This window comes from Equus quagga, chromosome 18 (genome assembly GCF_021613505.1).
Source record: "Equus quagga isolate Etosha38 chromosome 18, UCLA_HA_Equagga_1.0, whole genome shotgun sequence".
Lineage (NCBI taxonomy): Eukaryota > Metazoa > Chordata > Mammalia > Perissodactyla > Equidae > Equus > Equus quagga.
This window is the reverse complement of record NC_060284.1, coordinates 39,000,580-39,026,352: the sequence shown is the minus strand read 5'-3', so window position 1 is coordinate 39,026,352 and position 25,773 is coordinate 39,000,580. Positions and strand designations below refer to the sequence as shown.

The following is a 25,773-nucleotide window of genomic DNA, read 5'->3' as shown; positions in this document are numbered from 1 at the left end:
GTTATATATTTACAAATAATAACATTTCCTATTAAATGCTATATGATAATATTATAAAACATATGTGAATTTGACAATAGGGCAAGAGTGGGGAGCAGGGAGACCAGTTAGAGATACTGCAGGAATCTAGCCTAGAGATAAAGCTGGTTGGGACCTGGCTGAAAGCAATAGAGAGGGTCAAACGTGGGCTGATTTGGGATCTATTTTCAAGGTTTAGCTAACAAGACTTGTTGATATGTGTTGTGATGGATATAAAGGAGTTAAGGGGGATTCCTCCTCCTTTTCGTCTTGAGAAGCTAGATAAATATAAGCTGCTACTTATAGATACAGGAAAGACTAGAGGCAGACTCGATTTGGGGAGAAGAAATCAAGAGTTTTATAATAAACACGTTAAGTTTAAAATGCCTAGTAAATATCCAAGTGGAGACAGCATGGAGGCTGTCTGACAGCAGGGAGAGGCTATATGATAACAGTTGTTATTGATACTACAAAAACAAAAGCATCACACTAACTACTTTTCTCAACACCTCACCCACAACAATATGATTCTGTTAACTAGCCAACAGTTGCTGACTTATTATTCTGGTTTTAGATGGTGAATACAATATATACTCCACTCTCTATGATTTCTAACAGCTTATTTCCATTTATATGAACACGTTAATGGAAAAGAAAGCAGGAATGGAAACAAACACTGTTGATTGGTTCTCTTATTCTCGAATGAAGACACTCATCAAATAATGTGTATTTCCAACATTCCACACACTCTGTTTACAGAATCCAATTTTCTGAGGTTATTTCAGACAAAAGACTTTTTAAATAACTAAATCATCATATTGTAGCTCATAGTCCAAATCATGATTGTTAAAAAGGTTTTCGTGATGGTTTTATCCCATATACTACAAATAGAATTGGGGGTGGGATTTATAGTATAGTCTAAAGTGGGACATGCATGTCAGACTGCCTGGGTTTATATCCTGTTCCCACTACCTAGCCGAAAAATTACTTAACTTCATGCTTCAATTACTTCACCTGTTAAATAAGGATAATGATAGGATCGAGAATTACATAAACCAGCAAAGGCCAAAGTACAGTACATGATAACATGTAAGTTCCCCATACATATCAGCAGCAAATATTATTTGTAAAAATATAGCACAACTTCAATGCAACAAGCATGCATTAAGTACTATTATATGCGTCACACTGGGCATGCTATTAAAACATTGAGCCCAGTGATGGCTAAACAGAACACTATTCGGAGCCAGCCACTGGACGCATTGATGAAAATGCTCCCTAAAACACATGTATAAGGTTAGCCTTTCTAACCAGCATCACAACCAACCTCAGATGAACAGATTGGTCACCAGCTTATTTTATTTGTCATGCACACCTCCTCTTCTGTAATTTATGCTGACCACGTAACACTTGATTCTCATTTCCAAGAAGGAAAGGGAGCAACAGGAAAGAAACAAAAAGTTACGTGTGATGGTGAAAAATCATTGTTCAGATAAGACCTGAGGATAATGTCAGCTGCTGGACCTCTCAATGGACATCAACCCTCTGGAACAAAAGGGCTATTTCTTTGTACTGAAGCAATATACAGCTCAATTCTTTATTTAATATTTTAGAAGTCAGGTTCGAAGTAGGTCAAAGACTGAAAACCAATTCTGGTTTCTTCCTCAGCTCACTTTAATTTTCATGGAACAGATACTATGTGAATCTATCTTTTCTCAGCAAGATGAGAAGAAACTTGCAACCTGCCAATCTCAGTAAGTTCTTTTCCAATATTATGCGTGTGAAACAACTTTCATCATTTTCCCCTTTTGTTAGAAAAGAAATTCTGAAATCTAAAAACGGCGCATGGAAGACTAGTCTGTTGCCCGTTGGTCTCATGAATTGAAACCAAAGCAGATTTCACACCAGCCACTTTACACAAGCAACATGCTTCAGGATGCAACTGTTTCCAAAAAGACTGAGTCTAGTAAAAAGAGACAGTTTACTTAGGGTAAATGACAACGTCACAAAGTTCTTACACAAGGAACAAAGACATGAGGGGACACTCAGATGACTCTTTCCTATCCCTGAGATGATGGCTCCCTGCCACCAAAATCCAGTGGGAGAATACACAAAATTTTCACAAACTGAACGGTGTGAAACAAGACCCATTCTTCTGGAAGAAAGGATATTCATATTTTTTAACTTGATCAACTGACAAAACATGGTGTCTGTGTAAAAGGCCCAAATATATATATATATATATGTATATATGTATTTTTTAAATTGCTGGCTTCAATAGAAAAGTTAGAAAAGGAGTGAAAAGAACAAAGGATAAAACTACTACAATTAGGAATAAGGAAATCTAAATGGCCAAGAAACATATTAAAAATCAATCTTTTCAATAAGCAAGTAAATACATCTTTAAAAAAATGAAGTGCCATTTTCACCTTCCAATATATCTATATATCAATGCCAAATTTTAAAAATTACTGCCTTAGTAGAAAAGGTGGTGGGAATAAGGAGAGTTTTATCATTACTCTTTTTGGTAATCTACATATTTTCATTTATCTGCTAAGGTCTTATATTAGAAGAAACTTTAAGAAGATAACGTCCAGTACTATGAGGATCTAGTGACCTGTACATTTTCATAAAATGCTAGTGGGAGTATCATTAACTATTTTTCTGGAGGACAATTTGACACCAGTCAAGAGCCTTAAAGTATAAAAACCAAACAACCTAAATGTCTATAAATAGAAGATTGATTAGAAAAATATCCATATGGTAGAATACCACATAGCAGTATATCTCAAAAACATAATGTTGAATTAAAAAAGAAAGTTATACAATGAGATATACAGCATTTTCTCATTTATGCAAGTTTCAAAAGCAATGCTATATATAATTTGTGGATCATAATCAATATATAATTTTCAATTATTTGGTAAAGAAGAGAAAGGAATATAAAAGAAGAAAAAAATCAGAGAGCATAGCACATAAAAAGGGTAAGGGCTGTTTTGTGAAGCTCTTGTTTGGGTTGTATATGTGGATCAGTATGCGTTTACTGAGTTCCAATATAAAAGGTATTTCTCACTGTGCATCAATTTAGAGCAAGTTTTAAAGCCACAGGTATAGTTTACAAGATGTAATTTGCTCATCTTCAACTCTTTGTTGCTCCCAAAGAGGTCTCCTGACTTTGCTCTCCAGTGTGCGGCAGAAGATGGCTTCCTTCTACCTCCTGTGCCTCTCTCAAGTCCAGACAAAAGAGAGCAAGGCCCAGAGAGGGGGCCTGCCTACGTGCCACGTTCCGACTCCAGTTCAACGCCTCTTTCCCCGTGACCAACATATGGAATCTCTATTGCATTCGGTGGTGATGGTGACGACTTCATCTTCCAGAACACAGGAATGGAGCTCTACCCTTTAGCCTCAACTAAATATAATATGATGATCTCAACATCCTCAAAACATATGCATTTAATATGGGAGACATGATATACAGAAGAAGGATATGTTTAATAAAGAAGACTAGACTGATAATGAGTTCATCACAGCATTATAACCAATTAAAAAATGGAAATAACCTCAAGTCATCAAGGTGGGAATATAATTAAATATTGTATTCTACATAATAGAATATTTATAGCTATCAAAATCATATTTCCTAAGAATACATAATGATATAAGTAAATGCTAAAACTATAGTAGTAAATGAAAAAAAGTTGAAGAAATTCATTTGATATGATTCCAGTTTTGTAAAAGAAAATATATGTTATATTTAGGGAGAGAGATTTGTAAAAAATATGGCAAAATGATTTCAGTGTTGGGCGTTAGGCTTTATCTTTCCCAAATTTTCTACTGAAAAAGTGTTTTTTAAAGGATTCAATTAGAAACGGAAAAAAATCCCTCATATATACTTTGAGATAGAGATGAGAGTAGACTTTGTCTTTCTCACCTCTCTTGGAGAACATCATCATACGCTGCCCAAGTGCAATAGCTAAATTTTTCTAGTTGTCTCTTAATTTACAGAGGAAAAAAGCAAACATTGGATTCATGACAAAAGTTCTCAAGAAATAGAAAAAATTCTGGAAAATCAACAATCAATCAACTGATCAATTAATCAGTTAAAAACATATTATTATTTATTGGTTAACTAGGAATATGGTAAATGCTGAGGTAGAAAAGCAACATAATGTATAGTCTCTGCTGAGTTGCTACTCTACTCTGCATCAGAGAGTACAGTAGGCTCTCTCACATATTATCTCATTTAAAGAGCAGTGATCCAGTTAAAGAGTCAGGATACAGTAAACACATGAAATAAATATGTATACAAGTGTATAAATTAATAAGATGTAATAGAGTGCTAAGTGATGTAGTATGGTAGACTATATAGACGGGGCTAACTACTATTTACTTATTTATTTAAAAGGTTAGAGAATGATAGGAGCTGAAATGGGCAGGCAGTGTATTGAGAAACCAACCTGACATAGACCTTGAAGGATGGGTGGAGTCAGGCTAAGTGGAGAGGAGCACAAGACTATTCCAAGCAAGAGGAATGTCTTCTGCTTCTCCCAGCAGAGAAAACACACGAGATGAGGGATGTCTTGTGTGATGACACTAGTTGTCAAAGTCAGAGGATCAAGATATCAGCCTAAGACCCATGTACCATTCCAAGCTAAGCAGAGCAAGCTACCCCTTCTGCCAAAAGTCTGGAGAATATGCCTGAGGGACCCCAAAACAATGCAAACACACTATGGTATTTTTAGTATACTGCTTCTTCCACTTTTCAAGTGATATCACTCTGGACTGAGAGCAGACACGGTCTTGGGAGACTGAAGGAGGTAACTCAAAGTGGTCTACTACAAGGCAGCTATTATTTTGAAGTCTCCTGCTTAACTTGTAAAAATCTTGCATTTGTGCATTCAGTTCAATGCTTCCTCTAATCTCTGTGTAAAATTGGAGCTCCAGAGGGATGAGCCGTGCTTATCTTACTCAGCATCCTCCAGCATCTCCTAAGTTAAGATATATCTATATATATCCAAGTCTAACTCAACAGGTTCTACGATTTTTTGTTCCTCCTCCACCCTGCCAGATATAAGAAGTCATTCTACCATTAACCGGGCCACTAGGCCATCATTTAAATGCTGTGCTTCCATGGGCTCCACCTAGTCTTTTTTCTGGTCTTTGTCAGACATTCTTTAACATCAGGCACTTGGCTACCAGATAGTATTCTCCAAGTGGCCCTCTGATACGCACCAAAATAATGTTTCACCTTTAAATTCTGAGTGTTGGCCTTCCTTCTCTGCTCTCCCATCCTCTGGGTACATACTACTTAGTATTAATTTTGCTTAGGACTCTTCTTTAATTTCTTTGGAGGCAGGGACCACATGTTACTCGACTGATTCTCATCACCACCACTAGGTTTTGCATGTGCTATGTGCTCTGTTCACTTTACTCTGTGTACAGTAATCTGGAATAATATCTGTGAAGCGTTAGCCCAACAGAGACAAGGGCACTTGTGCACGCAGAAAACATGTCTGGGAACAATGAATGATAGGAGGTGGTTTTAAGTTTTGTTAGCCCCACCGTAATCTTTATCAGCTTCCTCCCAAGGCCTCCCGCATAAACTGTGCATGCTATGCCAATGCGGCTTCAACCAAATCCAGTTCCTTCCAATCAGATGGTTAGCCTTAAGTGCCCTGGTGATGCCATAGGGTCCTGACGGGAAGTAATGGGAAATAAGGTTGAATACATCCAGATTCAAAAATCAGAGGGAGTACTTTAGACTTGATGCAACAGATAAGGAGCCATTGTAGGCTCCTCAACAAGAAAATACTTGCTATAGAGACATAGCAGAAAGATTCATTTCCATAGAACTTAATTCATTGCAAACATGAACTAAACTTTTCTGAGAAATAAGTTTAAATAACGAACTAATAACAATGAAATGTTAATAATGAAGAAAACGAAGGTTTTTAAAAATTCCATTCTGGCATAATTAAAGGATAAATCAGTTCAAATGAAAGATGTCACTGTTATTAGAACTTCATTCATTTATTGAATTATGTTTCATGTGAACAGAGTGTATTTTTAAGATTATTCGATTACTATATAAATCAATGTCATTTCCAGTTTTGGGGAAATTGATATTAATGCCTTGTCATTGAAAACGTAACTGAGTTTATCAAATTAACTTCTCAAAGGCCACTTGATAGCCACCAGATGGCAACCTGAGCCGATGTCAAATTAGAAATTTAAGTTATGGATAGCCCTGAGACTCTGCATTACCATTCACTCATCCCACTGGGTTCCTTTAAAATCATAAAACTTGAAGGCTTTCTACTACTTTGGCAAACTCCATTTGGACATAATGAAATATGTTCTATCCACAATGCTTATAATAATTAAAGTTTTTTCCTTAATAGGAGTCTATCTAGAAATAGCACTACATGGAATGATCCTTAATAGACCTGTTATGGTGCTTGAATAAATGCCTATCAAGAGCGTAGGCACACGTTAGTAAATTTCCTAAAGAAAACCCATTTTCATTTCAAATTCTGACATTTTATTTAGAAAAATTATACCCTTTCTTTTAATTATTTCAGTAAACATAATGAGGGTATTGCTAACTACTCCTCAGAGTACTTTATTTTCTCCATTTTTTTAGTAATATGATTCTACTTGTAATTAAAGGCATGCGGCATTAATGATGCTGACAGTCTCCAGGGGAAACCCTTAATGTCCACCTCATAACATTATGCCAAAATTACATGCACAGAAGACTTTTTAATAATCTTTGTTTCCTAATTTAGTTTTGATTGGCTCTGAAATCCATCGCAGCACTCAAGGGCTCGCATTTCTACAGTCATCAGCACTTCTGCGCCATAAATTGTACAAACGCACACGACTTCTTCCATCTGTAGGCTTCGTTTCAAAGCTTCTATTTAACTTATCCAGAAAATGAGCTGCAGGCTAGAGATAATTGCAGATAATTTTGCCATTTTTAAGCCACTGGGGTGTTGGGTAGAGATATGACAGCTAAGTTTGTCTAAACGCAAAGAACAAGGCATAGCTTTGTGTTGTCACTTCAGCTTTACACACAGGTTCAGATCATCGTATTTGCTCTTCATGCAAATTGAAACAAATTGTGTAGTCACTGGATGATCTGCGTTTTCTGACAAAGCTGTGCTACCTGAAGCTTTTAAGTGGCTGAAAGAAGGACATGAGCTACGCTAACATGTTATCTCAGCCTAAAAAAAGTGCTTAACCCTCGTCTACCCTTCAGATTCTTCTCCCTTAACAAAAACAGAGATATTTTTCAGCCATCAACAACTTAAAAGGAATATATTAAATTAAATTAAAAAGAAAAGGTATGATCTCAATATACACAATTCATACACATACATGTATATGTGTATATCTGTATCTATATCTATCTCCCCGATCTACTCTCAGAAGTAGAAATGGCAGAATTCTCCCACTAAACTGATATTTAAAATGTTGGTGCTATTAATATACAACAATTTAAAACCACTAGATATTAAAGAATTATTAAGTAGGTCATCCAGGTTAATAAGCAGAGATCTATTATTAAATAGAGTCATGTGGTGCTTTTTTCCTAAAATTTTACTCTAAAGTAAATGCAGCATTCACGGATGGTCACTGGCATAGAATGATGGAGCAAATGCAAAAAGTGGCAACACAGACTCTCTTCATGCATTGCCAATGATCTTCAACTTTATATAAAATAAATAGGCTGTGGGAATTATAGGGTATTTCTTTGACCAAATGTCCCTTCGGTGCTCAGAACTGCTATCGTCACAGCTAATAAGGGTGATGCTAGTTGAACAGGTGATTACTGAAACCATTTTGCAGCAAACATTTACATATAAGGGCTAAGTAGTGACTGTACTTATGTGGCAGCTGCCCTGATGTAATAGGCCATAACGACTCTGAGAGAGCAGCTATGGCTGCATGTGTCAAGGAGGAGAGAATGTGAAAGTCGTAACACAAATGACTTTATGGATTCCCATTAGACCTTGGGGTAAGGAGCACCTAAACAGGTCTGCTATGACAGCATCCTGAGACAGCTTTACAGCCTCATGTCAGGAACCCTTATACTAAAGAGTTTTATGAGAGGAAGCGTTGCTAGATTAAGCAATTATCATTGACTTGGCGTAGAATATGCATACAAATAGTCCCAAAGTATGCATTTAAAGGACAGATTATTAAATCGGATACACCAATCAGAAGCATACTAAAGATTCCAAATTAAGCACTGAGTGGTAACGTCTCACAAACCTTACATTCTCCCTTGGAAAGCAATTCTGCCCCATGACGGGCTTAAATGCGCCAAGGCTTCTGAATATCTGCATCATACTAAGATGCAGCCTTTCAAAAGACCGTCCTGTGGAGTCACATGTAAACATATAAAGTATATATGTTACTGCAGTTGAGAAAGCTGAGGGATATCATTGAACTTCTTTTTTCTCTTTTGGTCTCTAACATCACTTACCCAGTGGACTGGTAGGAAGTGGCTTATTTAAGAACCTCAGACCATGTCCCCATGAAATGCGGGCATGAGAAGTTCTGTAATGGGCGCTTTCCCACTCACGATGGGAGAAAAGGCATGCTGAAGCCGCCCAGTCAACCCTTCAACGTGATGGACAGAAGCAGTGCTGAGCAAGCATTTTCTTGCCAGGGGCTGAGATGAGGAAGCTACACATTCAAATCACACGTTGAACACATCACATAGGGCCTACGCCAGTGGAACCGGCACTCTGAAACAGGATTATTTGCTATTTTACTTAGATCTGTAAATTATTAAACAACTCCAGAAGCGGCATATTGCTACAAGTGTCATGCAAACCAATGTAGAGAGCTAGAGAGTTCTTAATAAGATGAAGAGCTGGCCCAGAACTCGTTCTCTGCTGTAAGGAGCGGAAGATTGCACAACCTACCACCTGAACAGCAATTTCACCCCAGGTTTGCAATGAGATCTTAAATTTGACCTTTTATGAGGGATTATTAAAGACCTTATAATAAGCCAACAAATACCCAGTTTTGCTAAAGTGTTTGAATACACTCCTCTTCTGGAAGTCTCTGGTTTCTAAAATGCAACTTCTTTGCAAAGCACATACCTGTTTCCCAGAGAGACAAGTCCTCTCCTTGAAATATTTGGTCTTTCAGGGCACTTTAGTCATAGTGACACCTAATAGCCAAGCTCTTTTTCTCACTCTCCACAAAATCAGGTTTAGACTATAATTCAAACCAGTCCCCAAAGGCACTTCTGAAAAATGGCAAGCCCTTAGCTTTTAGGCGAAAGCACTCTTTATTGCTCAAAATTGTTTCCTGTTACAAAACCTTCTCTACAGTGCTAGGTCTAAGATGATCTTATGTTAATTTAACTCACTGGGGACTGTAAACAGATGCTACTTTGATTAATAGTTTCACTATCCTGAAAATGCCAGGCCAGGTTCGAGACAATAAAGTCAGGTAGGAATACTATTAAAATCTGCCATACGATTATATCTGTTATGTGGAGAAAAATGGGATCACAGTTCCTGTAGCAGATAAAGACCACTTATAATAAAAAACAATGAGAAAAACCAAACACGCTGTCTGAATTCTTTAGCACATTATTTACATCATTTTAACCAAAAACTCTTTACTAGTATCTTGTAGGTCTATTTTCAACCATGTCCTTAGTGAAAATTCAGTGTGTCACTCCAATAGTATCTTTTCACATAGCATTTAACTTTCCACCAAGAAAAAGACTATCTACACCACGAAAATAATGAATTCTGTAACTTTACTTATCAAAAGGATAGCACCTGAATTTGTATGCCCCAGGTCATTACTTCTCGGCAGATATGTTTTCAACATTCCAACATTTGTATTTAAAATACGCATAGAAAACTGCGGACCCTTGAAAATCAGGGGCTGATGAGTTGACGTTTCTAGAAAAGCTTCTCATGAGGTTTGAGGCCCTCTTTCCTCTGTTTCTCTTCTCACTGGTCTCCTAACCAAGGACTTCCAAATCATAGCAGCTTCCTAGTGAGGAAAACCATGAAATCTAACTTAGCCTTGAACTACGGAACTTGAGACTGGCCTTATATATATACATGTAAAGAAGCCTTTGTGTTTTTAAAGTTAGTCTACCAATGAATTTTATGCTTACCATAACATAAGGCCTAATCATATTCCCAGTCTCCAAACTGAAATTTAACCGCCACTTGGACTTTTTCTTTTATAATTTATATACAGTACACCTGTCTCAGTGAAACCTTTGGAAAGCAGAAAGTAAGTTCCAGTGCATCAATCACACTGTGCAAATTGTAACTCCAGGTCGTGCAAGCCTCCGCTGAGAATGAAGCCAGCCTGTTAGCACAAACCTGCCACCTGCAGATTCAGCTCATTGCACGCGTTGGGTCTACGCTCACCACATTCGTATGTATATACAACATGCCCCACTTAATATGAAATATTCTATTCGAAAGGGATGTCTCACCATCGCACAGAATGTCTCAGGAGGGTCTCCACAAGTAATGTCCGGAGGATCCAGTTTCACTTTCAGGTATTTTGTCATGTCCGTGGATTCCGGCTGACAGGCCATGTAATCCCAAACTTTCCCTTCTTCTGTGTAAATCTGAGTCTTACACACGTCATAATGTCCCCACACCAAAGGGTAGGGCTGCATCACTGAGGACACTGTAACCCAAAGGGCATGGATTGACAGGAATCTTGACAAATACATCTCTAAATTCTTGGCAATCTTCGTGGTAACTAAAGCAGGGTTTGCTTATCAGTGATCTATGTTTATTTTACATATACCTATACGTCTATATGCAGGTAGATCTGTATTTTTTTTTAAAAAAAGAGGATGAGATCGTAAAGTAAATTCCAAAACTAAAAGTGAAGAGTTAAGATATTGAGTGTGTGCAGGTATATTGAGAACTTTGGTGGAAGCCTAACATACTTCTGCGTTAGGCGTTAACAACAACTTGCTGTGTTTTCGTTGTTCTAGAACAAATCTATTAGACTCAGGTCTCGTTTGATTTTTGTAAAAGACGTCCCGTAGCAGATAATGATTTAGCAAAGTGGTTGCTTTCCTGTTGTACATCCGATAACCATGGGTGATCTTCAATGTTCACAGCTCACAAAGGATGCTCAGACGCACTGACATCAGTATCTGAAGCAAAAGGATGAGTGTCTATGGCCCGGTGTCTGTTTCCCATCAATCATTCTTTTCTTCTGGCACCAAGACCCTTTAGAAACAATAAGAGTAAGAGTTACTGTCCCAGAATCAATGCATTACAAAATGTGTGATATGTTGACATTTTGGAGGTTTGATGCAATATAAAGCAAATTGGTGTAATATGGATAACCTTTACACAGCTGCTTTGCTAGGACAAGCAAACCACAGAAATCATTCACATTGGGGAGGATTTCAATATGAAGAATTTAACTCTTCCATAACAGAGACTGACGTGCGTGTTCCAGGTGAGCTACAGGTTTTTGCCTTAAAAATTATATTTCCATCTGGACAAAACTGAGAGCAAGCAGCTAGATTTAAAGATTTCTCATATATTGCAGTGCTAGAAAATCTTCCAGGAGAACAATGGGGGAAATGAGCGCTTTTATAACAATGACAAAGAAGTGACAACTACTTGTATGCCTTTTGTCTCTTGGCAAAGAGGCCCTAAAAATTTCCAAATTCCTGGTACGTTTCTTAGCTTTGTTTAGCTGGAGTGAAAACCGGCATTGTTGGCACAAGCCGGTCCCTTTGGATTTGCTCATTATACTGGAAGACTCGAGCATCTTTTGTTTAGTTGCATTTAGTGATAAAGATAACTTGGCTTTCCGAAAAAATATTCAAAAATAAAACCAGAGGAGCAAATTTTCCTTTCATAAGAATTTTCTATTTTCTTACATCTTTTTATAGCCATTACATCTGCATCTGCAAGTTACTTTCTGTAACAGAAGAAGATAATTTGTCCCAAAGGCGAATATTATACGCTGCTTTAAAACTAAAAGCTCTGTAGTAAAATGCACAATTTAAAATGCACATATAAAAATAGCTGAGGGTGAGTTAACAGGCCATGAAGCAGAATAATATGGCACTAATTCTAAGAGAGAAAATAAAAATTACTGTTGAAAAGTATTTTGGGTTAACTGATAATGCAGCCTACACAATAATGGGTACAAGTCACTGGTGAGTCGAAGTGGCAACTTTTCTCTTTAGACATCCCAGTCCAAATCTAAACAAACTAGAATATTTGAAATCCAGGTGTAAAAAACGTATATTTGCTTCATTTGTTGGTTCATATTGTTATAGCCCCAATAATTAACTATTTTTTAAACAGCTGGAAAAGGACAAAAAAGCCTACAGTTTTAGAAAATACCAGGATAGACCCTTCAAGTCACATTAAGCAGTTTAAATATGGAAGTTCACTATCTTCAAACATTCTTATAAAAGGAATTCACTATATTTAAAGAATGCACCATCTTAAAATGAACTAAGCCACAGAGACTATGAAATGCCAACAGATGGTTGAATTGTGTTTCCATAGCAAAGTAATTTATAATAATTGCTTTATGGATGCAAGTGCAATTTTCATTATATTCAATTCATAAAATGTTATCATACAGCTGCAATTTGTGATATTTTCTATTAGGAAAAGTGTTGAATATTTGAGTTCCTATGAAGCAATAATTAGCAGTTTGTCTAAACATGTACAAACCACAGATTTGAATCGGCCTCTTCCTTGTAACGTAAAGACTACACTGTGTTGAGCACATTTTGAAATCTTGAGTTAAAAAGAAAAAAAAATCACAGGGAAGCACGTGGTGTGGCTACGACAGCGATCTGGTTTTTTCAGATTCATTAGTAATTTTAAGTCGCTATTTTCAGAAACATGCAAGAATTTGACGATTAATAATCTGAAAAGGTCTTAAAATAATGCAAATGTACATTTTCTAGATGCATTTTTCAACTGTGTTTACTACTTTATTACCACAAGAACAAACACTTTCACGGGGTGGGAAGGAGGTGGGCATTGAAACTGAAGCAGAGTAAAATCTACTAGACGAGAAATATTAACTTCAATTCTTAGTTTCAAATACAAAGCAACTTACGTACCAACAATATCCTCCTGAAGACCTGGGATGGACTACAATGAGTTTGAACTTGGTGAGCATTATGAGTTAATTTTTATTATCTTTAAAATGTGACTTTATTTATATATTTGAATGTTCTCCCTGAGATTAATCTTTATATTTTTTAACCAATAAATGTTACCCCCGAATCCATTTATTCTGCATAACTCTGTCTTCATCCACGTGTTGCCTTACTGCAACCACAAAATAAAGGGTGACCAGATATGTGTATTTTAAAAATTTGGACACTAAGAAAATGTATGTGAACCTGTTACTATTTCCTGACACAACAGTGATCCCAAGGTAACGAATTCTCATTAAAGTATACCAGAATTATAATGATGGTCATTACACAGAATTATGGACTACATCATTGATCGAATTTAGAGAACTGACAAGGAAAAATGCAGAGGAGTGCAAGATATTTGAATATTAGGCAGTTGCAGGACTGCGCGCCAGACATTCTTGACAAGAAGCAGCCAATTATAGCTTAAATTTCTGGCACATAACCAGTTGTGATTAATAGTTTTCCATTACATTACAGACATATTATTAATGTATTAAAAATGTCAAGCTTTGGCAAGCACTAATATGGCATGGCTGAGTTAGTCTGCAGAATTTACATTTAATGAGCTCCCATTGACACAGAAAAAGATATTGACCACAGCACATTACAGATCAGGAGCAGAGGGTCGCTAAGCTGTTCTTTAACATAATTATTTGATTTCCTCCTAATTTTTACGTTTGTAGCGTCACCTAGTTTGTATACTTCAGATCAGGATCTCCATACTATTCAGTGCCACATACACTTCAAAGAAAATCCTCTTAATTTCAAACTGGTGAGAAATTAAATCTACGAACTTCCATGACACACAATGGAAAAGAAGCCTCTGTCAAAATCGGGAATTTTCCATTAAAGTATAATTACGGAGTTTTCAAAGGAAACAAAGTGATGTAAAAATAGAAGATTTCCCCTTTAACCTTTATCACCTAATGGCACCAGTTCCCATCTGGCTATGCTCTCAACCAGGTTAAAATCATCAATTGCTTCTTAAAAGCTAGGTCATCACAGCAAAGAGCTAGGCAAACCGATTATGAGAAGGACAGTCAGTGACATATTTGGGGATTTAATATACTAAACCAATCCCCTGTGACCTATACCTGAACTAACTGGCAAGTAATGTGGGCTTTGCAATTGTTTCAGGCGTTCGTGTCACCTGGATGCAGCTTCCCAAGAGCTCTGGGCAGCCCCAGGTCCAGTTCTCCACTTTGCGAACCGTGGGAACTCAGTTAATCAAATAATCCTATCATCTCTACTTGTGCACTAAAGTACTGAGATGTCCTCTTTGATAAAAAATACCCATTAATATGCTATGAGTACTCCATAGACCTTTGACTGATGTATAAATGTGCGGAGCCAAAGTAAAAATATGAAATTATGTCATGCCCTCAAGTTGACAGATGTTATTTATCCGGAATAAAATGGGCTATAAAACGGCTTTGCATACATGGAACATCTTTCTCCAGGATTCTGTAGCTAATTCCTTTCCACCTTGGATTAACTTTGCAGAAGGTATTTCACAGGCCTTTCCTCTCATCAGAAAAGAAGCCTCTCAAAATATTACATGGAAATAATAATGATCAAAATTCTAGTCAATTACATTCCAAAAACAATTGCCAATTTCATCAACTGATAGGAAAATATGACAGTAAATCCACCAACTTTAGCTGGTTCTCTGCATTCGTTTCATTACATAATCTCACTAGGAGGTGGGGGTGGCGGTAGTAGGCTATTTATTCCATAAACACTTAGCTCTTCAGGGGCACCTGGAATAGACAGCTATTGACTCATTCCTCATAGACATTAAGAATTTTATAAATATGCATGTTTCTGAATGGGAAGGAACAAAAAGAACATTGACTATAATCATATTCCATTGAGTGAAAAATATAAAGAGATAACGATATAGACAAATTCCATAACCTAGCAAAATCAGCAGCTTCCAATACTGTCATAATGAGATTGACTAGATGAGATATTTAACATAACTTGAAGGCTCTTTGCATTTGTTTATTGGTTGTGAAGAAAGCATTTTCTAGTCATCTTAATAGGAAACATTTGCTTCTATCCTTTTGTTAACTGTCTCTCAAAATATAAGGAATTTAACATGTACTGCAATATCATTGGCATATTGTAGTCATACTTGATCAGGTATTATGAGCAACTGCCTATCATGAGATTTTTTTAATAAAACCAAATAGCATACCTTAGTATTTGAAAGACCTCTGTTTTCACGGGGAAAAGAATGATTGGAGAAATTAGATAGCATGCATTTTGCAGGATGTTTGAGGATAGGATATACATAAATTTATTTTGGAATCAGTTAAGCCTAGAAGAAATCTGGGGTTTCATTACCACAGCACAATAAATCTTTCCTTCTCATGTAGGACAAGTTCAGAGATCCAAGGTTTCAAACACACATTTGAGAAAATCTATGCCCACCTGAAGTTTCGAAACAAAATTCTGGATTCTGAAGATAAAATTATTTTTTTAAGTATGCTAAATCTCTTACTGACCTATAATATAATTCACACACACACACACAAATGTATTTTTCTGTTAACATATAATTGATTTTCCAAGTTGTATAAAATTTTCTGTCTTTCCAAGAGACTTGGCGCTTTTGCAACTCTAAAACTCTCTCTCCAAATCTTTGTAACACTTAGAAAACATATCAACTAAATGTGTACTGGTTTAATTTTTTAAACATATTACCTGATGTTTTTTCAGAATAATAATGGAAGCAAAAACAGGTATTTGCATCAATTACAAATATACAAAGGAAACTGCAAAATACATTAGCCTCCTCCTAAAAAAGCTAACCTGAATCATTTTAACGCATATGCCCAGTGAAAGCTGACAAAACAAAAATCTCAATAGAAAAATAGCTTTACGTGCAAATAAAGTGTTTTCTCACAAAATTTTAAGATTACCCCTCTTAAATTTCACAGTAAGAAGTCTCAGCAAACTAATACACAAATATATCGAATTCTGAATGTCCTCCTGTTTGTCTTTAGTGGTGAAATAGATCTCATTTCATGTCATCCAGAAAAGAAAAAGAAATATATCCTTTATGTATGGAAGCTGGAAGAACATTACATGCAGAACACTTGATGCATTCTTTTCTTTGCATGCTGATCCACATGCAAAGATCCAAATTTTGTCCTAATGAAAAACTGAAAGTTGCTTATCTTCCAAAAGAATCTTGGACACTTATTAAGCTGCTTTTCTTTTGCCAAAAAGAAAAGGGGGGAGAGGGGTGAAGGCATTCGAAGTGACACAGTTCAAAATACTTCATGAAACCTCGGGTGGCTAATTCCCCACAGGTTAGAGATGTTCCTTAAGGGCTAAACAAATCAGAAAAATCTTGCCCCTTCTCCGAAAAAGAGAATTTCTGGAAAACTTTTTAACAAGCTTAACCCTTAAGTATATTTGAATAAATGATCTTCCTGGAAGATTTCTGGAATTCTTTTTCATTTCCGCAAGAAAACTTTTAGTATTTTCAGTCATCAACTGGGGCCTTATTTCTAGAGCAAATCTACTGCCAGATACACCATATGTTTAGTAGAATTTTGACTCTTACTCAGAATTTTCCATCCCAAAGATTGACAAACTGTTATGATAACGAGCGGCTCTATTACCGTTCCCTGGGTAAAGAGAAGGATGGGGGAGGGGAGGAGAAACAGAAGCCTCCAGTCTCTGGAAATCTATGCCTGATGCGATGATGTTAATGCAAGCTCAGACTTTTGCAAATAAAGTTGCTTTAAAATCCCCGCTAAGAATTTTCCTCCCTTGCCCTGTAAGATGACAACCTCCTAAGTGGATTTCTGGAAGAAGAAAAAAGGTCCTCGGGTGAGGTTACTAAAATAAACAGCAGAGGGCGCAGTTTCTTTTTTTATCTAAGTTTGTCGGGGTATGAATCACTTAATTGGTTATTTTGGGCCCAATAATATTCAGTATTATTTGTATTATATATAGATATCCACATCCATACAGGAGAGCAATTCAATATCCCTAGCCGAATCCATCAACCGATTAACGTAACGCCAGGAAAGAATCTGAGAAAATGTTCCCAACAGCATACCTACACCAAGTCTGTCCCTCTTTCAATTTTCCCTTGTCCTCAGCTGCACAACATGGAATAGTAATGCTTTAATCTCGCTCCAATAAAGGAGATTAAAAGAAGGGAACTTCAAAAGCTCTCAGTGTGGCCGCCAGCTCCACAGGGCCGGCAAGAGGGCAAGTTTTTCCCCAAAGAAAAGACAATTGGCGAAAGGGAAAAAAGAAAAGCAGCCTCCAGCGTTGTGTGTGGCCAGGTGTGTGAGAAGGAGAGCGCGCTGGGTGCCAGGCAGTCCGTCGATGGAGACACCAACCCAGCGCCCAGGCTCTGGATACAACACACAGACACGTAACCTGCCCCGGGCGCACACTCGAGGAGACATGTGTGTGGGTGTGAGAGTGTGCGGGGCGTGTGCGCGCAGAGGCTCCGCGCGCTGCCTCCTCCAGGCGCTTCCCAAAGTTCCTCGCCCACCCGGAGCTCCCCGCCCGCCTGTGGATTGCACTGGGGGCGCCGGAGGGAGGCAGGCCGCCCGCGGGGAGAGGGAGAAAGACGGGACGCGCGGATCATTGAAGAAGGGGGAAGCGGGCGGCACTTACCGTGTGGCCCGATTGCCCTTGCGCCGGCCGGGAGCCGAGCAGACGGCGAGGGGCGGCGGCCCTGCCCAGCCCGGGGCGCCTCGGGCGGCGGCCGCAGCAGCGGAGCCCGCAGGCGGCGCTCGGGCGGGCGGCGGCTATTCCCGCCGAGCCTCCTCCGGGGCGCGGGCTGCGCTGGAGGAGGGGGGTGGGAGGTGACCCGAGCGCCGCCGCCGCCCCGGGGTCCCGATCGCGCCCGGCCAGCCGCGGGAGAGGACCCCGCAGACCCAGAGCCCCGCGCCGGCCCGCCACTCCCCGCCGCTTAATTACCTTCGCCTCGGGCCCCTCGGGGGGAGCCTCCTGCGCGTCGACCCCTCTCGGAACCCGCACCAAGAGGGGGAATTCCTTCCCGTTGACGTCCTCTTCCGAAATGCAAAAGATCAGTGACTTTGACAGGTAGATGAGGGGGAGGGAATAGGGGTGGGCGGAGAGGAAGAGAGGATGAGAAAGGGGCCTCTCCCTCCAAAAATATACTGATATTAATAATGAAATCGCAGCCTTCGGAGGTCTTGCCAGCCCAGTCCCCCGCTTGCCAGCGCTCCTCCGCGCCTCCTCGCGCCACTGCCTCTGCCACTTCTCGCCTTAAACTTTTACTGAGGCATTTTTTTTTCTATTTCTATTTTTTCCTCTTTCCTTTTTTTAAAAATTTTTTTTTTAAGCTGAAGGACGATTTCCTGGTTCCTGGGGATCAGAACCAGCGGCCCGGCGGTTCTACCCCGTTTGGCACAGCTTTCATTTTATTTCAGATGAAGACGTTGAGCTTAGTCAGAAGGGACATAAATCAGGACAATTAGCATTGGCGCCAAGAAGATCCTCATGTACCAATTTCGCCCGGGCTTCCTTCGCGCATTCCTCCACTCAAGTCAGAAATGTCACTGCACATAGCGTTGATGGCTGCGAGACGCGACGCACCCAAAGTCCATTTGATGAAATATACATGGCCCACGATGCTTCTGGATTGCGGCTCCCGGGCTCCCCGCCCCCGCCCGCGGCGCCTGGCCGGACCCTGCTCCGAGCGGGCAGCGAGCTCTTGGCAAACTTAGGGGCGCGTACAAATTAAGGAGTGAGCGCGAGGGCCGGAGCAGCGAGAAAGAAAGAAAGAAGCAAACCCGGGAAGCCGCAGCCCTCGGAGGGGTGGCATGTACGTTTCACTTAAAAGCAGATCTTCTTCTGCAACCGCCAGCAAGTGGAAGGCTTGCAAACCTTATACTACCTCGAGACCTGGGCGCTCCGAGCGGTCCTAACTCCGTCCCGCTCGCTGTTGCTGCTGCTGCTCTGGCCGCCGCTGCCGCCGCTCCACGACCTCGGGGTGCTGAGGCTGTGAGACCACCCTTCACCTCCCCCACCCCCAGCTCGCCCGCAAAAGCACGGTTTCTAGTAACTCTTCACGTACCTTGCGCTCGTGCCTCCGCCCGTCCCATCCCTCACTCCTCGTTCTCCTCCCCCGAACCAATCGAAAGCACACCCCTCACCCCAGGCCGAGATCGCAACTGTGTTTTTCAACCAACAATTCCCTTGCCCCGCCAGCGGTCCCTGCGGCGCAAGCCTCGAACCTCCTCATTTAGAAATTCCTTCTCCTTTGGAAAGTTGAAGTTCAAGAAACAGCTGTGTGCATTTCAGGCCTCCTAGCCTTTCCCAAGAGAAAGACAAACGCCCCGAGCCCCAAGACTTCATTCCCCCCCAGTGGGGGCTCAAACTTCCCTGGGATCACTCTTAGCTACATACGAACGTCAATAATAATAATAATAATAATAATAATAATAATCCAGACTTAGATATACACTTTAATCAGAAAAAAAGGACTATTGAAATAGGGAGAACACTCTGATCTCAGACACCCGTAAGCATCTCAAAACCAAACAGAAATAGGCTTTTTTACATGCTAAGGGGAGAAAACAGTAAGGGAAGGCTGGGCGGAAGAGAGGGCACAGGAGGTCCCCCGCGACTACTTGGTTTAATGAGAAATGTGTCTCTGTGGTCCACGATTTGGAAAATAAGCTGACAAGGAAACATGTTCTGTTCTTTAATACTTGCTCAGATTTGGGAGTTAAGCTCACAGTTCAGGGTCCTGTGCGAAGGAGAAGCCTGACTCAAGTTTGGTTAACGCAAAGCAGAGCGTAGGAAATGGGCAACTGTAAACACCTGGTCACTAACTGCATGCCCCACGATGATGGCCAGAGCTAAGAGCAGAAGGGTCATTTTTCTGTGGTGGTTGGGGATGGTGGTGGCAGAAGGATGCATAAGAGAGCAAGTTGTTGAACTGAGCCTGTAACCAGACCCTCCTGGGCCCTGAGTAGCCAGGAAGGAGGCAGGACTCACACACCACAAACTTAGACCCTCCAACACATGAGAGGCCACCAAGGCACCTCCCTCCCTTGATTCCTTCCGGGGCAGGAATCTCGGATTGCCCTGTTTTCTTTCTCCCCACCTCTGTGCTTAAGGAGTTACCTACAGGGCTGAAAGTCCTCCTCAAAGGTGGCCTTAGACAGTGGTCCTTCCTGGCTCTTCACCCAGCCTCTGCTCATGCTCCTCCAGAGTTGAGATATATGACTGATTATACGCAGATGCCGCTCACCACCTAACCCTCCTGCACAGGCCCCCAGAGCACAGTCCCTTCTGGGGAGCTAGTAGGTCTTGAGAAACAACACCCAGAGTGGCCCTCTCACTTCTTGTTGACCCCTGGCCTGAACGCTGACATACAGACAGCTCTCAGCCTCAACTCTTCATCCTGCCCTTTTCTGTCAAGCCAAGAAAACCCCTTCTGAGATCCGATTCTCAGCTTTATTTGATCTTTTTAGGACCTTTTCCAGTAAAAAGTAAAGAAAAGAAATCTACACAGAGATTAGGAAATTCTCTCCTGATATATACCAAGATCTTTGTGATATTGACTCCCAATCTGCAGAAATGTTCCCTTTCATCTGCCAAAATCCTGGAACGGACCTCCTTCCCCCTCTTCCTATACCGTACCCTCCCTCATTCCAAGCTTCCTTTGACTCCGAGGCAGACCTCAGTCCCAAATAAATCTGCTCTGTGAATGGGACCCTCTCCAGTGAGGTAGCTTCTCCCACTCCAGGAGTGGGAGAGTCGTCCAGAGGTGAATTTTTCTCTCAAACGTGCTCTGATCTTTTCACAGACTCAGTAAATCACCCACTAAGTGTGTGGATCTAAACTCTGGGCAGGGAATCAGAATCCCCGGAAGAGACTTTTCAACATTCACTCCCCTTCCTCTGCAGATCCTGAGCCCTCCTCCAGTGGGGACAGGACAGGAAGGACTTTTCCTCCAAAAAAGCACGTGGCTGAATGTGATATACTCCCTTCAACTGAGAACCCGTAAACTAACATTTATATATTAAACCAGCTTTTCCGAATATGCTTTTGCACATTTGTTTATATAATACACACCAATCAGAAACTTACTTTACATATTTTCTTGGCATCAGGGGAAAAAAATTGAGGACATCCTTACTTTTTCTATCAGCCTTTGCTTTCTTCACCTGTATATATTTAACTTTCTTTGGAAAGAATGATTTTTCTGTTTTTATTTAACCTTTCAACTCTCCTTTTTTTCTCTCTCCTTTCAGAGAAGAACTGTTTGATCTTTCAGTTCTCTGGCTTCAGATCTCTGGCTGGTTTCCATGCATTCCTCATTCTTCTTCAACTTAGATTTTCACTTATTTGTAATCCTGGTAGGTCTCTAACTGATGTCATTTTTCTGGGTTATTAGCCGCTTAAAAACCTTCTTTTTAGAGATTTGGCAAGGTTGTTTAAATACTTGTAATGTCAATATGCCAAACTTGTCGTGGTAGCATATTTGCAATATATCTGGTCCAAAAAGATATGTCTTCTTATAAATACTGTAAAGTACTGGACATAAAAGAAGGATGAGATAATGTTCATTGCAGGTATGAATAATTTTTGCTCCTGCCGGGGATTCACTTATAGCCTCCTTGGTAATAGGAATGAACTCCCGTTATATTAAGACTTCAATGTCTGAAATTTCCAAATCAGGGGCCAGTTCTATGTGGCCAGTTGTACAGCAGATGATAGATGCCTTTTCTAGCTGCTGCTTGTGTCCCAGTAGAAGCATCCTTCTGAGCAGTTGTAAAACCTTTAGCTCTTTCCTGCCTCCACCCTGTGCTCGGGGACGTGCTTTATTACAGAGCCATTAGCAGTGTAGTTTTGACAGGTTTTGAAGTTCCTTACCTAACAGGATTTTTTAATGCTTAAATATTTTGACATTTAAACCTCTCGGAAGCCCTAAGCATCTGGTCTGGGCTCTGGCCCTAGATGATATTGGCATTTTCCTGTTGTTGTAGGTGGAGCAAGTACACTTACCTTGAAACTTTAAATTTACAAACCCAAACTACCCACGAATCAAGCGTGCCCAACATAGGGGTGTCATCAATCTCATTAGTTCTTCTAAGGACTGATAACGGACCAAAGAGCTTATTGCTTAGTGTAAGAAAATACACGTATTTACTAGGTCACTGATTCTAGAATGAAGAATAGCAGGCGACATAAGCCACTGAAAGTTAATACCTAATGCAAGGATCATGACCTTTAGCACCCATGTGCTTTTGAAAATATGGCGCTGTGTAAAATAGTTTGGAAATAATAAAATTAGCTGCTTGGTTAAAACAACATTAAAAAAATGACCAAAATGTGGGGTTTGGTGGGGTTTTTTAGGAGAAAGCGTGCTAACCTAAAAGATGACCGTTTTTAGTCAAATATTTCATGTCTCTTTTCTATACCAACTTTACGACCATAGAGGTGTTTGAGGGAGAATAGGTTTCTTGCTTTTGTTTACCCTATCTCACCCATAAGAAATCAATAGAAATCGCTTCTTAATTTTTATACTTTCAGAGCATGTGACACTAGACGTTTTTATCCAACCAGTAAAATCCGTCAAAATAATGGCACCCTGAGCTTTTTTTTACCCATTTCGATTTTTTTTGAGACTCAGAACACGTGGCCAATATTTGTTTAACAGTTTATTTTTTTTCTGAGGCTATAAAAAGAGGCACCCCCTTGGCAGGTTTGGATAATGCTATGGTCTGAACAAATTCAGTAAACTTCTATGACCTTATATTTTGTTGTACTTAGTTTGTCCAGCATCATTAACTTATTTCTTTTCCTTCTTCTTTTTTTTTTTTTTTGGTGAGGAAGATTGTCCCTGAGCTAACATCTGTTGCCAACCTTCCTCTTTTTGCTTGAGGAAGATTGTTGCTGAGCTAACATCTATGCCAATCTTCCTGTATTTTGTACGTGAGATGCCACCACAGCATGGCTTGATGAGCCATGCATAGGTCCACACTTGAGATCTGAACCTGCAAACCCTGGGCAGCCAAAGCGGAGCATGCGAACTTAACCACTACACTACTGGGCAGGCCCCCTAACTTATTTCCTAAAGAAAGAAGATCTCACAATTAATCTAGTATGTTGGCTGGAAAAGTTCAGTCTCAAAAATCAACAGCTCTATAGATTTCATCAAATGTAATTTTCACATTTTCAATTATTCTCTAACAACAAAATCGGCAGCCTTTTCAAACTGAGAAAAAAAAGTATGAAGAAAGATTAACACCACTTGCCTTATTTAGAGATCTTTCCATCAATTCCATCCCGATAGTTCTCTTCATTTCAATAAATGTTGATGGGACCCACACTGCCTGCCGGGAACTGTACTAGGGGCTGGAGGCAATGCAAAGCTCTCAAGTCAGAGTGTACACAGTCATGTTGGGAAAGAGCATTGGGCTAACTGGAATGTGCATTTTCAATTTTATACTAGAGATTACGTAAGGGAAATGTAGTTGTAATAGTCAAATCTGGAGACGCCTTTTGTGCCCAAGATGGGGCAAAGACGCACACAAGTCGCATGATGGTACAGGACTTCAAAGATTTCTGTCAGGCCATTGGCCCAAACTACAATAGAATGCAGCCTCTGTGGTTTAGCAGCGTCTACAAGAAGTTCTTGTACTGGCGTATAGATGTAGGGCAGAATGCAACAATGGCTGAGCCAAACTTCAGTGAACCACTACAATGAGAATATTCATGATGAAAGATAGCCCGAGAATAGAGAAAAAGCAGAAAAGAAACATAAGATCACAGGTTCCGTTGGTTTGAGGCGACTCTCCCCAGATGTTTCTCCCCGCTTTTCTCGACTTCCTGCATCTGGGTTTAGTTTGAGGTTTACTGTTCTGAAATGATTACCCTGACCGCTGCTTTTATCAGCTCTGTGGCTCCCATCCTTTAGCTTCTATGCTGAATGGAGGCATTGGATATAAGCTGATGTTGGCTTCTAGTGAGTAAGATGGGATTTGTGCCAAGTGGCCTTTACTTCCCAGTGGGCTGCCATCTCCTTTGGCAAGAAGGCTCCCTCTCCTACAGAAAATGACTAATTCTCTTAAATCCTGCCTTAAGTTGTAGTGGAGAAGAGTGAAATCAGAGGCATTATGAATTCTTCTCTTACTTCAATAAGCCAGGAAGAAACTCGATTGTCAGTTCTCCAAACTTTGAAATCCTGTAGAAAATAGCACAATTGTAAGATTCCTATAATATCATAGAAATTATTTCTTGTCCCCCTCTCCCTTCCTCTTGCCTCTTTCTCAGACATGAATTTCACACCTCCTGTGTGCTAGGGACTGCGTTAGAAATAACGAGATGAATAAGACATTCCCTCTCATAGCTTCCAATCCATTAGAGAAGACAGACTTGGTAACAAACTTGTTAACTACTGTAGAAGCTGAGATTGAAACCCACAGGGAGCAGGTGAACCCCAAAGAAAACAGTGTACTATTCTCCCGGGGGATCCTGGAAAAGGCTGGGTAGGTGAGGTGGTGTATGACCTACATCTCAAAAGATGAGTAGGTGTTCATCCAGCAGGCAAAGGAGCAAAATCTTTCTCACAGGCAGCAGGGGGAACAGAGTCAGGAGGCCTAATCCAATAGGGCCTATTTTGGCCCTTTCAAGGAGTTTGGTGTGACCGCAGCTCACAGCCCCATGTAGATGGCCTTTGTGGTGAACACTTGAGAGCTTTTGACACTGAAAATCTATAACAAGACTTGAGAGCCATAGGAGATAAAACCAAGAAAAAGGAAGTATTCTGTGTTATTTCTGTTGAAACATATAAGCATGCCAACAATTTACCATTATTGACCTACCAAAATGACACCTTTATGTCTCAGCCTAATGGGATCAAGGACTGCCCATTCAGTTCTAAGTAATCTGTGGTAAGAAAAGAGAGTAATCTAAAATAGCAAATAATTTTTAAAACTTCTATATTTGCTTTTGGAATACATTATATGCCTTCTTTTGGCAGGAGATATACCTTCCAAATGAAGTTTTGTGCTTAGATTGGTATTAAAATTAGTTGAATTTCCCTGAGTAAGCACTGACAGCAGGAGAGCGTGGCTGCAGAGCAGACTGGTGACCAGCAAACCCAAGGTTCAGACATTTAACCAGGGATAAGCCACACCTGAATAATGGAGAGTTGAGTAATTAGTAATTATAGATGGCAATTAAGCCTTCAGTGAAAGAAGCAGCCCCCAGTCATTCTGCCATGGTTTGCATTTTTGCTATCTTAAATCAGTGCGTTTCAAACTCCTGTGGGAGAAGAACTATTTGTCAAAAAGAAAGGGGAAGAAAATAAAACAAGATAGAAAAAGATGCTGGAATTCAAGAAATTTAGAAATAATTATCACAATGGAAGGGAGCAAATGGATATTTACAGCAACCAGTACTTCTGTAAGTCAATGTGGAATTCGGATTCTTTTTTTCTTTTTGGTGAAGATGAGACAGTTCATCGAGCTCTTTAGCTGTTTATGACCAAAAAGTCAGGAGATGTATCGGTGATGAAGAAAAAATGAATAATC

General features: G+C 39.9%; 1 protein-coding gene across 4 annotated transcripts in view; it reads right to left on the bottom strand.

The window, feature by feature from the left end:
* NTNG1 (netrin G1) overlaps positions 1-19,222 on the bottom strand; it is a 313,233-nt gene extending 294,011 nt beyond the window's left edge. For 3 of the 4 annotated variants that reach the window (XM_046645779.1, XM_046645776.1, XM_046645778.1), the window contains exons 1-2: positions 18,176-19,222; positions 10,505-11,261 (exon numbers count right to left, since the gene is read on the bottom strand). In XM_046645779.1, coding sequence (XP_046501735.1) covers positions 10,505-10,750 — 246 coding nt within the window. In that variant the 5' untranslated portion in view covers positions 10,751-11,261; positions 18,176-19,222. Of the gene's footprint in view, positions 1-10,504; positions 11,262-17,869; positions 18,130-18,175 lie in introns of those variants that run through there. The other variant, XM_046645777.1, reaches the window with a different exon arrangement.
* Between the last annotated feature and the right edge of the window lie 6,551 nt (positions 19,223-25,773).